This window comes from Elgaria multicarinata, chromosome 18 (assembly GCF_023053635.1).
Source record: "Elgaria multicarinata webbii isolate HBS135686 ecotype San Diego chromosome 18, rElgMul1.1.pri, whole genome shotgun sequence".
Taxonomy (NCBI): domain Eukaryota; kingdom Metazoa; phylum Chordata; class Lepidosauria; order Squamata; family Anguidae; genus Elgaria; species Elgaria multicarinata.
The window spans coordinates 10,058,163-10,076,830 of NC_086188.1; the positions used below are offsets into that span (position 1 = coordinate 10,058,163).

The 18,668-nt window shown below is 45.9% G+C and overlaps 1 protein-coding gene across 1 annotated transcript in view; it reads right to left on the reverse strand.

The window, feature by feature from the left end:
- The window catches only part of LOC134410802 (uncharacterized), a 38,657-nt gene extending 20,503 nt beyond the window's left edge, over positions 1–18,154 (reverse strand). Inside the window, exon 1 of the mRNA XM_063144328.1 lies at positions 17,969–18,154. Coding sequence (XP_063000398.1) covers positions 17,969–18,061 — 93 coding nt within the window. The 5' untranslated portion in view covers positions 18,062–18,154. The remainder of the gene's footprint in view (positions 1–17,968) is intronic.
- Positions 18,155–18,668: the final 514 nt, after the last annotated feature.

The following is an 18,668-nucleotide window of genomic DNA, read 5'->3' on the forward strand; positions in this document are numbered from 1 at the left end:
CTTCTTCCCCACAGGGCCAAGATGGTAGTTTGCCCTGTGGGGGGGGGGAAAGAGTCCAGCAGGAGCAGGCCCCGATGTTACTTCTGCCTGCTCCTGTCCCCTCGGTCCTTCTTCTTCCCTACACGGCCAAGATGGCAGTTTGCCCTGTGGGGGGGGGGGAAGAGTCCAGCAGGAGCAGGCCCCGATGTTACTTCTGCCTGCTCCTGTCCCCTCGGTCCTTCTTCTTCCCCACAGGGCCAAGATGGCAGTTTTAGTTGCCCTTTTCAGTTAGGACCCGAACAGCAGACTTAACAGACAGACAACATAGGTCATTTGGGCAGACTTCTGCATTAATTTCATTGCTGAAATATCAGAGGGTCTATCACAAGCAGGGTTTGTACCAGAATAGGGGTGGGGTTTGACAAAGTGCCTATGGTGGGTTCCATCCTACATCAATGGATTCCTGTGCTGAGTGGGTACAAGCTAGTGCTTTAAATTTCCCACAATGCCCTGGGGTGTCTTTTTGGGGCATCGTGTGAAAATTTAAATGGTGTCCTGCAGTGTCCCCAGGCAGGCATTAGCACACTCAGGAGTAAGGTGGCCAGTTTAGAATCATCAGGAAGGAGGACACACATCACCAAAAAAGAGGACAAAAAAAGGAAACCGGTTTACATAAAGTTTAGATGTGCTAATTTATATGTATGAATGCAAATTTAGAAGTAGTTATTCTGATTTAAATAGAAATACATCTCATCATAGTAGAGAAGATGGGGAGCAGGTGACCTGTGCGCCTTTGCCCAGGTGCTGTTGCTGGGCGAAGTCAAGGGCCAGCTCTTCCTTCTGATGGTTCTTTATCTTGAAAGCAGGCTTGGACTGGCCAGCCCTTCCTGCAGGAATGGCCTTAGACACTTTGCTGCCTGAGGCAGAGCAGCAAATGGCACCCTTCCACCCAAGTCAAGGTACGTAGCACCGAAAGCCAGCCAAGTTATTTTAGTATATGAGGCAGGAAATCCCATAAGCATCTCTCCCAGTTCCTTGGCATTCAAAATACAACAACAACAAAGTAAATAACTAATAATTTGCTGCCCTTTTTCACAACCGAAAGCTTCTGCCTCGTGGTAGGGCCAGCCCTGAATGGAGGGCACCTTCAAAATAGAGGTCATTCCTCTGGCAGCCCTATGTCAGAAGCAAGCATAAAGAGTATGTCTCTACTAGATTCCTCCACCATCCGACTCATATTTATAATTTATAATTTATAATAAATGCATTTCATGCAATCCATTCTGTATGGACAAAATAATGCTGGATTGGGGCCAACAATACAGTAGTGATGATAAAATCTACAGGAGAGGGTTGAGGGATGTCTGGGAAGGCACAAAGAACTATACCAGGCATTTTCTAATTCAAGCTCAAGGTATTTTGGGGATGAAGTTTCCACTCTTGTTTAACCAGCTGTGTTTTTATACAGTAGCAGTAGTCTCTGTATTAGGAAAGAGCTCAGTATGATCTGGAATTTGGTCCCAACCTTCCTCTGGCTTTGCTCTCTATAGGCAAATAAATACATATTATAACACCAAATTATTCGTGTGTGCAGTTGTCATGTTTTGCTATCGCTGATTATAGCATAGGACGCCAGAGCGCTCTGCAGGTAATTGCACAGAAATAGGAATTCGTCTGTGAGTCTGCAGACACGTGAGATTACTTGTTTCCAAGCCGGAAAGGGCTTTGCATTCTTTAAAAAAGAAAGAAGAACCGACTTGTGTTGTTGTTGATCTTGTGCAAAAAAGTTGAAGCGCCTTGCTATTCCTCCTGGTAGCTGCTCCTGTGTCCACACTGACTGGGTGTATTTTTGCTCCAAGTCTCATGACTTCATGCCATAATTATGTGATCTCTTGAAGGCTTAGTATTCTGATAAACCACAGCTGTGAACATCTTAATGAGACAGCTGATGTTAGCTTCCTCATCCTCTCCCTTGCAGTGGCTTTTCCTCCAAACCCAAGTTTTGAGTGGTCACCGGTTTTACCAATACCTGGCCATGAAAGTCGCTTCTGTAGCTTTCCAAAGGCAGCAAATTTGGGCACTACAGCTCCCATCAGCTGTAGCCAGCAATACCCATGTGTGAGGGACAATGGGAGTTAAGAATGTAAGAAAAGCCCTGCTGGATCAGACCAGGGATCCATCTACTTCAGCACTCTGTTCACACAGTGGCCAACCAACTGTCAACCAGGAACTACAAGCCAGACATGGTGCAATAGCACCCTTCCAGCCATGTTCCCCAGCAACACCCACCCTCCAGATATTTTGACCTACAAGCAGTTCACCTTGGCCCTAGTGTCTAGCATCCAGAGTTGTAGAATTGATCAGACTGGCAGAGTAGTCCCTTGCAGATGGAGGGCACTACCAATCAAAAGCCATTCTGCAACTATTCCATCTTTTTGCCCTTAATGGGTTTTTCCTGATTAAAAAAAGAGTCGGAAGAAGCAATGAAAAAGTGCAGTGGGCTTTTTTTTTTTAGAAATAATGTCTTTTCAGCACCAGGTTAAAACTGTCCCCTTCTCTCAGGCATTTGGCAGCATGTACGGACTTTAATGGGGTCATAGAATCAAAGAATAGTAGAGTTGGACAGGGGCCCATAAGGCCATCGAGTCCAACCCCCTGCTCAATGCAGGAATCCACCTTAAAGCATCCCTGACAGTTGGCTGTCCAGCTGCCTCTTGAATGTCCCTAGTGTGGGATTGCCCACAACCTCCCTAGGTCATTGGTTCCATTGTTGTACTGCTCTAAGAGTCAGGAAGCTTTTCCTGATGTCCAGCCAGAATCTGGCTAACTTGTGCCCATTATTCTGTGTCCTGCACTCTGTGATGATCAAGAAAACATCCTGGCCCTCCCCTGTGTGATGGCCTTTCAATTCCTTGAAGAGTGCTATCACGTCTCTCCTGGATTGCCTTTTGGTTGATTGTTTATACATTGTTTTTAGATATATGTTGTTGCTGTGTGAGCCTCGTGTGGCGCAGAGTGGTAAAGCAGCAGTTTCTGCAGCTGAAACTCTCCCCACGGCCTGAGTTCGATCCCAGCGGAAGCTGGTTTCAGGCAGCCGGCTCGGGTCGACTCAGCCTTCCATCCTCCCGAGGTCAGTAAAATGAGTACCCAGTTAGCTGGGGGAAAGGTAATAACAGCCAGGGAAGGCAACGGCAAACCACCCCGCTATAAGGCCTGCCAAGAAAATGTCAACGAAAGCTGGCGTCCCTCCAAGAGTCAGTAATGACTCAGTGCTTGCACGAGAGGTTCCTTTCCTTTCCTTTCCTTTCCTGTTGCTGTGTAATGCTGTCTGTTTATATAAACGTTTATGTAAATAGTTTTACACAATGCATTTTTAAATTGTTTTTAATCTTTGTGAACCACCCAGAGAGCTTTGGCTATGGGGTAGTATAGAAATGTAAACAACAATAATGGCTTGGAAGCACCGTTAAAGAAGGTTAGCATTATTCCCACTCTCAGATGGCCCAAGTGAGTAGCAGAATCTGACTGGGCAGCTTCTTTGGACCGGACGGCTACAGAATGAAGTTGAAGGATCACATTTTCTATTCTCTACCAAACCAAACTTCGTTGCATGAAGAAAAGTATCTCATAAGGTAGTGAGAAAAGTAACTCATAAGGCTGTGCTGTGCTATAACATTACTCCCTGATGTGCTAGGTTTTTTTCCAGACAGGTAGGTGTGTTTGTTTTGAACCCAAGGAAGCATTCAATCCCCATGCGTTTTGGAATCATACACGCCCAGGAAGCTACACAATGAAATTCTGCCAACTATTTAGACTGGAACTGACTGATGCCTTGCTACATCTTCCTTTTCTCTTTTGGCCAATCCCTGAAATTTGAACATTTCTGTCCCGTCCCCACGCCAACCAACTCCCAAAACAACAGGCTTTTAATGTTTTCCCCTTTCTAACTGAAAAGTTGATGTTCTTATACTTCTTGTTAATGCTTGCTAAATGAAAACTTGGTTATTCCTAAGAAAACAAGATCCTTTCATGCTAGCTTGTTTGTGTTCAAAAGGAACATGAAGAAAATTTAGTCCTTTTCTCAGAATTGAGGTTTTCAGAATTGAAATGTCAGCTCCCATAATCACTTCCATGTGGTAAAAGGCTTGTTAACCTATTAAAAACAACCAGAGCAATTTGTGTTTTTGTGTGTGTGCATTTTAAAAATGCACTCTTTCCTTCTCTCTGAAACTGAAGGAGTTATGCTTTTCTACTATTTAAATTTGTCTATGGCTTACACGGCCAAGGCAAATTCAATGTACATGTAACTGAACCCACGTATAAGCATTAGGACTGCCGCATGTTTAACTGATTCATTAGACTAACATGTTTTAAATCGACTAAGGTGTCCCAATTAACCCAACAGAAGCTTCATTATATATTAACAAAGCAACATAAGAATCTGTCTTCCTATGATCCATCTAACCCAGTGGTCTACACGAGGAGAAGGCAAACCTTTTGGGCTGTGGGCACATTTGCGGTAAGTTCTGGGAACATCTTAATGAAACAGCTGACGTTTGCCTCCTCGCTCATCTCACCTTGTCAAAACCTGGCTATGAGGGGGCTTCTGCTGGAACAACACAGGTCCCATCCTCTGTGTAACCCAGGTGCCTGGTGAACCTCCCATGATTCTGACTCGTAGCTACCAGCTTTATATTGTTCCTGAGACCACCCTTGCCTTTCTCCTCCATGTTTGACCTTGGCTTTGCTCAATGACCCTGCTGATGGATCACGTTCCCTTCCAGGGTCTGACCATTCTTGGTGTATTTGGGTTAGGGGTGAGGCTAGGACCTTGCTCAAGCAAGACAGGCATCCAATTCCAGGAAGAAGGAACAAACCTTTCATGTTGTTCAACCTTCATCTACAAAGGATTGACTATTAATCACAATGAAAGATTCTTAAGAATGCAGCATTCTGTGACTGGTAATTAGATGGAACCACCTGGCGGGCCGCTTTGGCAGATGGGAGATCAGGATGAGAGACCAAGCTATAGCCAGTCAAGACTATTATTGCCCAGGCAAAGTGCCAGGAGAAGTCGTGGCTCAGTGGTAGAGCACCTGCTTTGCATGCAGAAGGTCTGAGGTTCAATCCCCGACATCTCCAGTTAGGAGGATCAGGTAGCAGAAGATGGGAAAAGCCTATGCTTGAGATCCTAGAAAGCTGATGCTAGGTGGAACAACAGCTCAGTATAAAGCTGCTTTAGAAGCTAGACAAGGCCCATAGCTCAGTGGTAGAGCACCTGCTTTGCATGCAGAAGGTCTGAGGTTCGATCCCCAACATCTCCAGTTAGGAGGATCAGGTAGCAGAAGATGGGAAAAGCCTATGCTTGAGATCCTAGAAAGCTGATGTTAGATGGAACAACAGCTCAGTATAAAGCTGCTTCAGAAGCTAGACAGGGCCCATAGCTCAGTGGTAGAGCACCTGCTTTGCATGCAGAAGGTCTGAGGTTCGATCCCCGACATCTCCAGTTAGGAGGATCAGGTAGCAGAAGATGGGAAAAGCCTATACTTGAGATCCTAGAAAGCTGATGCTAGATGGAACAACAGCTCAGTATAAAGCTGCTTTAGAAGCTAGACAAGGCCCACAGCTCAGTGGTAGAGCACCTGCTTTGTATGCAGAAGGTCTCAGGTTTGATTCCCAGCATCTCCAGGTAGGGCTATGAAAGAATCCTGCCAAAAATGTTGCAGAGCTGCTGCCAGTCAGTACTGGGCTAGATGGACCAGTGATTAGACTCAGTATAAGGCAGACTTTTATGTTCCTATGATTGGTAATACTAGGAGCGCTCCATCTGAAAGCATCCATACAGGCAAAATTTTGTCCATAATAGGCAAAATTGTGTATCTCCAAGCAGATTCCAACCACTCCTGGTTTCACATTTTTAAAAGTGTGAAAAATGGAGGCTTATGAAAGAAGAGCAACACATATGTTCTTCTTCTTCAAAAAAAAAAAAAAAGCCCTAAAGATCAGGAGTGGATTTTTGTTTGGTTTGGGGAGGAAATACAAAGCAGAGCATTGTCGTTTCTGTTTGCCGTATCCACTCTTAAATGGAAGGGTGGCGTGAACAATAATAAGGGGCCATCATAGGCATTAGGCATTAGTGACCTGTTTTCCAGCTCGGCATTAAATAATTAAAAGGATGCAATCGGATATGCCCATAATTATACTGTGATTTCAGTAAAGCCCTTGGTATCCTGCTGGTGATATCCTGCTGGTGTGCTGAATGGTTGGAAGAGGCCAGATAAGAATAGATGGTGTTTGAACAGCTCATAAGCAGAATAAATCACACTGGATGAGGTATTGGAGGGGGAGATTGGGAGGCACCCCTGCCTAGCCAAAGCACTTAGATATGGGACTGTGGCTCATGACAGGGGTGGCAGAAGAAGGAGAAAGAGAGCTGCATGGGATGGTGGCTCCATCAGGTGTCTGGTTCTCACCTGCTCTGACGGGCAGTGGCTCTCCAGCAAGGATACCACGAGATGTAGCGATGGCCACCAATTTGGATGGCTTTAAAAAGGGGGGTTGGATAAATTCCTGGAGGAGAAGGCTATCAATGGCTACTAGCCCTGATGGCTATGTGCTACCTCCAGTATCTGAGGCAGTAAGCCTATGTGCACCAGTTGCTGGGGAACATGGGTGGGAGGGTACTGTTGCACCATGTCTTACTTTGTGGGTCCCTGATCGACAGCTGGTTAGCCACTGTGTGAACAGAGTGCTGGACTAGATGGACCCTTGGTCTGATCCAGCATGGCACTTGGACTGCAACACCCTTGCCGTTGGTTATGTTAGCTAGGGCTGACTGGAGCTGCAACAACATCTGGAGGGCCTGGCGTTCCTCACCCCTGCTTTCCCAGGTCTCAGGCTGAGGTCTTTCCCCATCATCTAATTGGATCTAAGTGGAGGTGCCACCTGGGATTGAACCTGGAACCTTCTACACACGCTGTACCACTGAGCTCTGGTCCTTACCCATGGAACCTTTCCAGAGGATATGCAGCCTTTGGCAAGATTCCCAAGTGGACAGAGCTCCACAGCTGTGGGGCAACATCTGCTGCCTATGCCACATTCGTGGTGCATGGTGTCATTGAAGTGCTGGATCCCTTGAGTCAGAGGGAGGATCATGAGAAGCTGCCTTATGCCAGGTTTATTAGCCCAGTATCACCTGTTCTGGCTGAATGAGGTCTCTAGGAGATGGACATCTCCAGAACTTCTTAACTGGAGATGCCAGGTGTTGAATCCCACCAGACTTCTTTTTTCTAGAAATAGTTTTCTACTTCTGCAAAAGTTGGGTCTCCCTGGGCCTGCCAATATTTCCCTCTTGTGCAGGGATGATGCTATTTTAGCTACATAAGTACCATCACTTAAAGACTGATTCTAGGATGCAAGAAAAGCCATTTGATGAATAATTGGAGAAAGAAATGGGGGAAAGGGTGATTGTTTCTTCTGCTGTACAAACTGGAAATTCCAAATTGAATTCACACCAACATTCTGCCTTCTGGCACATTAAATAAAAGGTTCAAAACAGACTCATAATAAGGGCAGAAACAACTGAATAGGAGTGTCTCTTTCAAATCTTACTACCCTGGGCTGAATGTGTGACATTTGCTAGTTTTTCAGAGCCGAATTGGATAATTAAAAAATAAATAAATCCCAAACAAAGATGAAAACAGCTTGGAACTTGGCTTTGTTTTCCAATAGTACAAAGGAAATCTTCTTTTATGCAAACCCCTAGGATGTTCCACATGTGGAGTATCTCTGTTGCCAAAAGCCATATGGCATTGAAAGCAATCCACATGGGGATATTGCATGCAGACAGTCTCTCCCACCGCTTTTCATTCTTTGGACCTCCCAAAATGCTTTGAAGAAGTTCCCTAGAATATTTCCCCCTCCTCCTCCTCCCTATAAATAATGTTAAGTGCTGCCCACTTTCTTGAGTTGTAAGATGTCCAGCGCTGAATGGTGATGGTTAGTTTGAAATGAGAGAACACGGGATCCTTTGCAATATCATTTTATTTACAATTATACAAGCAGATGCAGCAGGGAACAAAACCACTGATCCTATGACAAAGTCCTGAAGGGACCAACTGCCAGGATTCCTGCTGCACCGTCCCAAAAAGTTTGCCTCAACTCCAGCTGAACTCCCAGCTCACAACTCCTTTTGACTGTCAATTGCCATCCTCACAATCGGAGACTCCAAACCACTTTTAAAGCTATTCTGTCTGTCCCTCTTACTAGATGAAGGCTGTGAAGAGATTCCGGGCCATTAAGGGAAATATCCCCAGCCATTCACAATCACGAATATGAATGTTCTTTTGTCAAATCTTTGACCGCCACCTGGTGACACTTTAAGCCAAACCGTAGTAACAGATCTTTTCTTTCTCTGCTCGCGTATATATATCACAATATATCCCTGCTGATGATCTTCATGCCATCACTCTGCACAACTCAAAGTCTCCTTCTCCCTCAAAAGACGCTGCCTTTTCTTCCCTTGCTGCCCTGTATGCTTGGAACTACCTCCTGCACGACGCAACATGTCATTTAAAAATCCTCCCTTTCTGCGAACCCTTTAGCAAAATTCCCCAGTTCCTATTCCCTACTGTAACTCAGAGATGTTGGAGAAATCTGTTTGCAGTGTGGAGTTTGACAAGTTTTCCTAGGCTCAGCCCCACCCCCTAGAATTTGCTTTGGTTTCCACTGTGGTGCCTGACACGTGGCTGATGGCTTGTTCAAACAATCAAGTCAACTACTTGATACTGCAGTCATCATGTGGAAACCATGCCCACGTGGATCACCCTGTAATTTCTAAAACAACAACAACAAATGACTACAGCTGCCCTCGAAGGCTAGCTTATCCAGGAAGAAAATTCAGCAGTGCTTTTTTCCCCTTCCTGTGTCAGGAATATATAGCATTCCAGCTGCAAAACTATGGCCAGGGGGAAGGGGGTAAATTCCAGGACTCTGTCAACTTAATCCAGACTTCAGAAAGCAGGATGCTTGTAAATTTCACTTGATTGCCTGCCTACCACTGCAAAGCAGCAGTCTACTTTCCCCAAACTGTTCTGCTTTGCAGATGTCTTTCCTGCGACATATCCTTCTTCTTTCCTTGCTTGCATTGCCTTGCAAACTGGCCACTATGATGCCAGGTGGCCACGTGCCCTCTTTCACAGGTGACTGTCCTCTATTTAAGGGCTGCCTGTCTCCTGTTTTGAAGGAGACCTCTACTTGAAGGGTTGCGTCTATTCCACATCCAGTATAAAGACAAAGTGTAAAGATTTTTCAACTGATGTAACATGGTCTCCATGAGATGTCCCAGAGACCAATCTGTTGTGCCAGTTGAAGCTTTCGAACTAAGTATACAAGCAGCCCCAAATACTGTATATTACAGAAATGAAGCCTAGCGGTTCCCAGCACGTGCACCACCATTACCAGGTTCATATGTTCCAGGGATGGCCATAGTTCTTGTATCAGCCAAAGCTGATAACAGGCATTTCTCACCGTCGTCTCCACCTTGGGTACCAGGAGCAGGGGCGGGTCAAGAAGCCCCCAAGTTATGAGCTTTCACCTTCAGGGCGAGTGCAACCCCATCCAGAACTGGTCGACATACTTCAATACCCGAATTAGGACTATGATGTCTCACACATCGGAGCATTCCTCGTTGCTTAAATATAACATACAGGGCGCGTCTACGCCAAGCAGGATATTCCACTATGAAAGCGGTATGAAAGTGTTATATAAAAGGCAAGAGCCACATGGCTGCTTTATAGCGGTATTGAAGTGCACTGACAACTGTAGGGCCCCCTTGACACATATCATATACCACTTTCATACTGCTTTCAGAGTGTTATACCCTGCTTGGTGAAGATGTGTCCTAGGCCCCAATAGTTGTGAGTGCACTTCAGTACCACTATAAAGCAGTAGTGTGGCTCCTGCCTTTTATATACTGCTTTCATAGCGCTTTCATAGTGGAATATCCTGCTTGGTATAGATGAGCCCACAGTGTAAATGTCCCTGTTTAGCAGGGACAATTTCTTATTTTCTGTTTCCTAACCCTGGTAAATCACTGTTCCCATTTTTGCTTTTCAGAAATGCCTTGTTCAAATTTGTTATTCGCATGAATTGTCCTCCTGCAGGTTTCAGTTCTGTCCCTTGGCCTCTAGCAATTAGATCTCTGTGATGGTGCATAATGGGTGGCAGGTGAGGGGGCTCTCATCTCTATATTCCACCTGCTTCGAAATCCATGCCTAAAGGCACCATGTGAGCCCAGCCTGATGTTTCAAACACTCCAGCTGCTGGGATAAATCAATTTGGAACTATTGGCAACATACAGTAGATACCTTGTGAACTGCACTGATGAAATACATAATAACTACAAAGATATAAATGCCCTCCTCCATGCCTCAGCGCGTTAGATATAAAATTAACAGAATAGTTCTAAAGCAAACAAAACATACTTTTTGAGGGGGATATTGACCAAAACGTAGTGCCAGCACTCTGGGCAGTGTAAGGCAGCAAAGTTTAGCCACTCTTTAAAATTTTCCATAATTCCGCACAGAGATGCTGAATCAGGGCCAGAAAATAATGTATTAAAAGGGTGCATGGATTGTGCCATTTTGTCTACATAAGGCTCTGCAGTCAGGGACAGTGCAAGACATGTCTACATGAGCATTTATGTCTACTCAGAAGTAGTGATGGCCACCAATTTGGATGGCTTTAAAAGGGGGTTGGATAAATTCCTGGAGGCAAAGGCTATCAATGGCTACTAGCCCTTATGGTTGTGTGCTATCTCCAGTATCCAAGGCAGTAAGCCTGTGTGCACCAGTTGCTGGGGAACATGGGCGGGAGGGTGCTGTTGCACCTTATCCTGCTTGTTGGTCCCTGGCCGATGGCTGGTTGGCCACTGTGTGAACAGAGCATTGGACTAGATGGACCCTTGGTCTGATCCAGCAGGGCTCTTCTTATGTTCTTAAGTAAGTCCAATTAGATTCAATGGGTCTCACTTCCAGGTAAGTGGGTATAAGACCACTGGATGAGTTAACTATTACTTTGTAGGACTGCACTGTGAAAGTGAGTCCTATATAACAATGTTTATTTTTCTTTATTGAAGGATAGGTACGAATGCACATTACACTTTTTGCACTTTATTAACTTGAGGGTGATAGATCATGTTTGACTATTCAAATAAATATTTTTAATTGACCTAACATTTGCAACCTGAAAAATTATATTCTATAAAATATTCCTGTTTCGATACTGGGGTGCGGGGTGGGGACCCTCCCAGGCTGCGCGCATGCTCAGAGGCATCTCATTCTTGCCAAACTATGACTGCTTTCTTGAGCCTCTGTTTTGCACCTGGCTCCAGTTGGTAAACCTTGGGATTTTTAACAAAAAAACTAAGTAGACCCAGTAAGCCTAAATTCTATGCAACCCTGTAATAAAAGACCAACCCACTTTGAAGCATACCAAGGGTAGTATCTAATGTCAGTCCTATGTAGAGTAGACCCATGGAAATGACTGAGACTTTAGCTAGCCATGACTAACTTCAGTCCCATTCATTTCAATGCTTCTACTCTACATAGGACTGACATTGGATACTACCACAAGCAACCTTCTGGAGTTCAGGTACAGACTATAAAGTTGGTTGACTTGTCATTTTTCAGACTTCTAAAAAAAAATGGTGTGGATTTTAAAAAATTTTTTGGCTGTTGCCATTGTTGTTGCCTTTTCTCTCTCTCTTTCAGATTTTTTCAATTAATTGTATATCGCTTCGGGTGCTCCTTTCAGGGCAGAAAGGCAATTAATAAGTTATAACAATAAACAACCACGTCAGTGGTTTGCGATTCCAAAATCCTCCTTCCCCTTCGTCATTAGAGAGTATTGCTATGCTGCATGCACTCAAATCATATTAGGGACCAAAACAGAGACACGAATACCCCAAACACTGCATTCCTAAAGCGTCTGTCAAGGCAAATCAACATCAGCCATCTATACATAGCGATGCCATGCGAAGGCACTTAGCAAGCATCGACAGAAAAACCAAAACATTGTACGTCCACATTTAACAACAAACACCTTCCCTTCCATTCGTACATCAGAATAGGAAGTCTCACAATGTAATCAAGGAGAGAATTGGTAGGGTGGACAAATATGCCTTTTCCTTAATTTGGGATGCACAAAGCAAATCCCACAGTCTTTATTTCTCAACTCCCCGTTGCAATCTTCCAATTGCAGCCTCAGGTTTGAAGCACTCTTTTTCTAACCATATATGTGTGTCTTTTCTGATGGTATATCCCACTGACCATCATTGGTGCATGATCCTTTTCAGTCCTTCTAATAGCAAACTCCGGTGGTGAGTCACCAAAAGAGGGCAACTGAGAAACAAGAGGGATGTATCAGCCTACCTGAGGGCACTTCAACATTTGCAGAGGTGCAAACAAGCTTTAGAGGGGGGAAATGAAAGAGGGTAACATTTCTTCTTCCTTCTTGGTGGCACATACATGGCCACCCAAGCCCGTTGTCAGCAGTGAAGGTTCATCTGCAAGGATTCATGCACAGGCAAGGGACTCCCAAAAGCCCCCAAAGTGCTGCGCTACCAATAGCAACATCAAAATGCTAGAACCCGGGGTCATCCCATGAAGCTGATTGGTGGGAGATCCAAGACAAATAAAAGGAAGGACTTCTTCACACAGCGCAGAGTTATATTACGGAATTCACTACCACAAGATGCCGTGACGGCCACCGATTTGGATGGCTTTAAAAGGGGGTTGGATAAATTCCTGGAGGAGAAGGCTATCAATGGCTACTAGCCCTGATGGCTATGTGCTACCTCTAGTATATGAAACAGTAAGCCTGTGTGCCCCAGTTGCTGGGGAACATGGGCAGGAGGGTTCTGTTGTACCATGTCCTGCTTTGTTGGTCCTTGGTCGACAGCTAGTTGGCCACTGTGTGAACAGAGTGCTGGACTAGATGGACCCTTGGTCTGATCCAGCAGGGCACTTATGTTCTTATGGGCAACTTCTGCCTGCCATTAACCCGTAGTGGGGATTGGACCTACTGGGTGGGGCTGGGTGATGGCTCCCTCTTTTGGCTACTGCCCAATGGCCTTTTCTCTGTAGGGCCCAGTCCCTGCCATGAGAAGCAGCTGTCACTGCCTACTCACCTCTTCCCATTTTAAGGTACCCTACTACTAGGGATGGACCATAGGTCAGTAGTGGAGCACCTTCTTTAGGTGCAGAAGGTCCCAGGTTCAATCCCATCATCTCCAGGTAGGACAAGGAAAGAATCCTGCTTGAAGTGCTGCAGAGCCACTGCCACTCAGTGCCAACAAGAATGGAGTCGATGGACCTGACTCATTATAAAGCAGCTTCCTTATCGAGGGAAGGGCTGTAGCTCTGGAGACAGAGCATAAACTTCACATGTGGAAGGCCTCAGGTTTGATCCCTGGCATTTCAGGAAGTGCAATGAAAGAATCCTGCCTGAAACCCTGGAGAACTGCGGCCAGTCAGTGTTGACAACTCTAGGGTAGATGGACCAGTGGTCTTCCTATGTCTGCCTTCCCCAAACTGTGTTTGACCTACGACTCCCATCAGCCTAACCATGGGCCATGCTGGCTGGGGGCTGATGGGAGTTCAAGGTTGAAAACATTGTGAGGAACCCAGGTTGGGGAAAGCTAAGTGGAACCTTCACCTGGGGAAGCGCTGCAGCTCAGGGGTAGAGCACTTCCTTTGCATGTAGGAAGTCCCAGGTTGGATCCCCGGTATCTCCAGGTGGGGTAGGCTGAGGGCTGGGAAAGAACCCTACCTAAAACCATGGAGAGCTGCTGCCAGTCAGTGCCGACAATACTGGGTGAGGTGGACCAGTGGTCTGACTCAGTATAAGGCAGCTCCCTAGATTCCTCCACGTTCCCAGGCAGTGTGTCTCTGGGTACGGATGCTGGAGTGGGACCAAAGGAATGCTCATCGTCATCTGTACACAACGCCTGTGAGCTGGAGTTGCAATGCCAGACTTGGATTGATTGATTGTTTGGCTTAATCTAGAAAGGCATTTATTATGTTATTACCCTTGAAGACAGATCATCACTCAGTGACAGAGCACATGATTTGCATGCAGGAAGTTAATTAACAATACAGTCTTATACATTACTCAGAAGTAAGCCCCACTGGGTTCAGCGGGACCGATCTGGTGACAGAAAAGACCTCTGCCCAAGATCCTGGAAATCCACTGCCAGTCAAAGTAGATCAGCCCTCCCCAACCGAGCACCCTCCAGAAGTTCTGGACTTCAGACCCCATCAATCCCAGCCAGCACAGTCAGTGATCAGGAATGATGGCAGCGGTAGTCCAAAACATCTGGAGGGTAACGGGTTGGGGAACGCTGGGTTAAGGCAGATGGTAGGTCTCCAGATGGTTTGGACTTCAACCCCCATCAATCCCAGCCAGCATGGTCAGTGATCAGGAATGATGGGAGCTATAGTCCAAAATATCGAGAGGGTAACGGGTTGGGGAACACTGAGTTAAGGCAGATGGTAGATCTCCAGATGTTTTGGACTTCAACCCCCATCAATCCCAGCCATCATGGTCAATGATCAGGAATGATGGGAGCTGTAGTTCAAAATATCTGGAGGGTACCAGGTTGGGGAATGTTGAGTTAAGGCAGATAGTAGATCACCAGATGTTTTAGACTTCAACCCCCATCAATCCCAGCCATCATGGTCAGTGATCAGGAATGATGGGAGCTGTAGTCCAAAGCATTTGGAGCACACCCAGTTAGGGAAAGCTAGAGTGGATAGTTGCACTGGGCTAGATATACAAATAGTCTGCATATGAGCTTCCTGTATGCTTAGCCACAATGAACAGAATGATGGACTAGAGAGGCCTTTGGTCCGATCCAGCACAGCGCTTGTGATGTTCTTAGTTCACCAGTGAAGCAGTAGATGCTGGAACAGAATCGGCTGCGCCTCCATTCCTCCCCTCTCAGCCTTTCTGATTGTGGAAGTGTTTTATCGGCTACGAACGGCACTACGCCAGTTACATGCCAGAAGCACCTATTTTGCTGCCCTGCCTGCATCATTTACTGCACGGATTCCGCTTGCATTATTTGGTTGGTTGATCTGGCAAGAGACCTTTAGTACAGCAAGCTGTGACTCTGGCTCCACTGCCAATTGCTGTACAGACTTAATAGCTGAAATGTCATAGACTTTATTAATCAGGCTGCATTCTTTGCTAATTGAGGGACATAGTTTCGGAGTTGAAATTTTTTAATACTTCACTGAGCTCGGGAGTGATCCTCTGTGGAAAAAAACCAACGAGGCAAACTTTCTTGTTTGTTTCCAAAGTAGTCATATTCAGACCGCTTATGACATTACCTTTCCACCTTTCTTCTGCCTTTTACAATGACAATAATGACTTATGACATTTTTATCCTGACCTTTGTCCAACGTAAGAAGAGCCCTGCTGGAGCAGACCAAGGGCCCATCTGGTATGGTGTTTTGTTCACACAGTGGCCAAGCAGCTGCCCGTGGGAAACCCACAGGAAGGACATGAATACATCCATGTTCCCCAGCAACTTGTGTACATAGGCACACTGCCTCTGATATTGGAGGTAGCACACAGCCATCAGGACGAGTAGCCATTGATAGCCCTATCCATGAATTCGTCTAAACCCCCTTTAAAGCCATCCCAAATTGGTGGCTATCACTACATCCAAAGAACTGAAAACAGCAGCTTCCTAATTTCTTCACACTTTGTGGTTATCTTCAGCAAACACTTCTCTCCATGGGAGTCCTAAGCTTGCCATCTATTTTCCTAGCTATGCTCCTGTGCCTTTTAACAGCAACCTGACAACATAGAAGACAAGAGATAAAACTCTGCCTATCCCTTTATCTCCATATCAGGAAGGACAAACTTCACCATCTTGCTTCCTGGAACCCTACAATGCGAATCAGCTCTGACTTCTAAGTAAGGACAGGTAGAATTGTAACTGTAGTTCAACAACCTGACATCGGAGAGTGGCAGCAAAGGAGAGAGCCTTCTCAGTGGTGGCCCCCTGACTATGGAATGAGCACTTCTATTCCCAGGCTTTTAATGGCATATGATGGGGGCATTTATGACAGTTGTCTGAACAGGTCTAGCATTTTATTGAAACTGTTGTCAGCTGTCTAAATTGTTTTAAATCTTGGAGGTTTAAATGTTTATGCTCTATTTTACGGTGTATTTTCATGCTGCATTTTATTATCTATCTTATGAATTGCAAAGTGCCTGGAGGGTTTCAGCTATTGGGTGGTACAGAAATGAAATTAAATAAATGTTCACTGACAAATTTCAGCCATGGAAACACATATTTGGCCTTTGACCTTTGCCCCCTACTATCTCTTTAAGACAAGGGTTACAAGAGGCAAAGGCGGCTCCTGGGGGCCCGAATTCCATTTTGTGGTTCTCAGGAGCCGCCTTCTGGTAGTGGGTGGGGCCAAAGGCAAATTGGGTGCAGTCAAAATACCAGCATATTTTAGCTTCAAGCCAATAATGGCCAGGGAAGGCAACGGCAAACCACCCCGCTGTAAGGCCTGCCAAGAAAACATCAGCGAAAGCTGGCGTCCCTCCAAGAGTCAATAATGACTCAGTGCTTGCACGAGAGGTTCCTTTCCTTTCCTTCCATTCTGCCAGTAACTCAGCTTTGGGAGAGGTATTTCAACATTTTAGAATCAGGCCGGGGGGGAATGCAAAAATGCTGAGAAACCACCAAATGAAGTGAATGTGGACCAAGGAAGGATCCATCAGGTGGGCCAGTTTGGGGTTTTGTACCCCTTGCTTTAAGACATCACTAACGAACAAAGAGCCTTCTTGTCTGGGGTGGAGACAAGCAATCTTTCCCGAGAACTGAAAGCGGTTTCAGAGAAGGATGGCTTCCGTGGTGTGTAGACACACTGATAGGAGGCCACAGGGTGAGAGAAAACAAACAGGTTGTACAGGTTTTCTTTTAAACTGCAGGAAAGCCTGAGACACCTGTTTTGATCAGAGGCAAAAGTAGGAAGGGTGTAGACAGCCGGAATGGTTTCCAAGGGGCTTCGATTCTCTGAAAACAAACAAAAGCCCATGGAGGCTTTAGTCAGTGTCAGGAGGACTGAATTAATTGGCTAAACCCGTTCTCGTTTGATCACTTCTCTCTCAGTCCTTCCCGTACGGTTTTAATCGGGGTTTCCATCTAGGGCACCGATTCCAGAGTGTAAAGAAGGCCTTTTAGATCTGATGCGGTCGAATCCCTGCAACTTAATTAAAAGGAGAAAGAAGCGGTGGTGGCGACAGGGGAAGGGGGTTGTACACGTGACAGATCAAAGAGGGGGGGCGATATACCGGTGCGTCCTCGCATGGCCCCCCCTCCCCAATTTTTCTGCGTAGTTCAAAATTTAAAATCAAATAAGACAAGACAAGGAGTCCACGGGGTGGAAATCAAAGGGCTTCCTATACGCCTGCTCACCCCACCTCCCCTCCCCTCCCCTCCGTGCAACCCAGCAAATTATAAACATCTCCCCTGGCTGACTTGAAAGGCGGTAACCGCCTCCCCCTCTCCACCCACCCACTTTTTCTCTCTCTCTTTTTTTAAACACATGGGCACAATTTGCAAATCAAAGCGTTTCCTTCCCCTCCAGATCCCCCTTCCACGCAGCCCTTGGAAAAAAACAAAAACATCCGGACGTGTCTGGACAAGCCCCCCTCCCCAAATCCCGTTTAAAGAGAAAGCGCAATTACGCACACAAGAGCCCGCACTTCCTAGGTATTATTATTATTATTATTATTATTATTATTATTATTATTATTATCCCCCACCCACCCTGGTCTGGAGTTAAGAGTTTTCCTACTAGGTGGAGAAAAAGCAACAAGCATCGATATCCATTCAAAGGGGTAGCAGAGAGATCCGAAAGAAAGCGCCTCGCCCGCTCCGCCCGCCCTGTCACCACGGGGTTACCTTGCCTTCTGCCCCCCAGAAGCAGACAGCCGCCGCGGCTGTCAACAGATGGATCCAGCCTGATCTTCTGGGCAGAGGCAGAGTTCTGCCCATGCTTGGTGCTGGCGCGGTGCGTTTGGGAAGGAGCGAAAGCCAGAGCAGCTGTTCCCAATACCTTTCTCTCCCAAGCGTGGTCCTCCTCTCTCCTTTTGCTCCCTCTCGCTCTCTCTTTCCTCTTTCTCACTCCTCCTCCACTCACTCACTCCTCCTGTTCTCCGTGTCCTCTCCCCCCTCCTCCCTTCATTTCCACCCCCAACCCTAGGGTATATCACCTGCAACAGGAAAGGAGATGGAGAGATGGAGGTCTCTTTTGCTCAAGTGCACACCGTCCCGGTCCCATTGAAATTGCTGCACAAGCAGCCACAGTCAGCTGCATTATATGTGGGAGAGAAATGAAGTTTTCCTTTCCTACCTTCCTTTCTTTTTTCCTCCCTCTTTTTTGTTCTGCAGTTGCTTTCCAGAAAGGCTCATAAAGATTTTCCTCTTTCTCTCTCTTTCTCCCCACTTCCATGGCTAATTTGCATGACTTCACTGTTGGCCTTCTGCGGCTGGCCACTTTAGAAAGTAAGAAAGAAAACAATCAAAGGGGGAAATTCTGTAATGTCTCCTAAAAGTTTGGGCTCTGTTACAGTGCTAATACTCAACTTAAGGTAGGATCCTA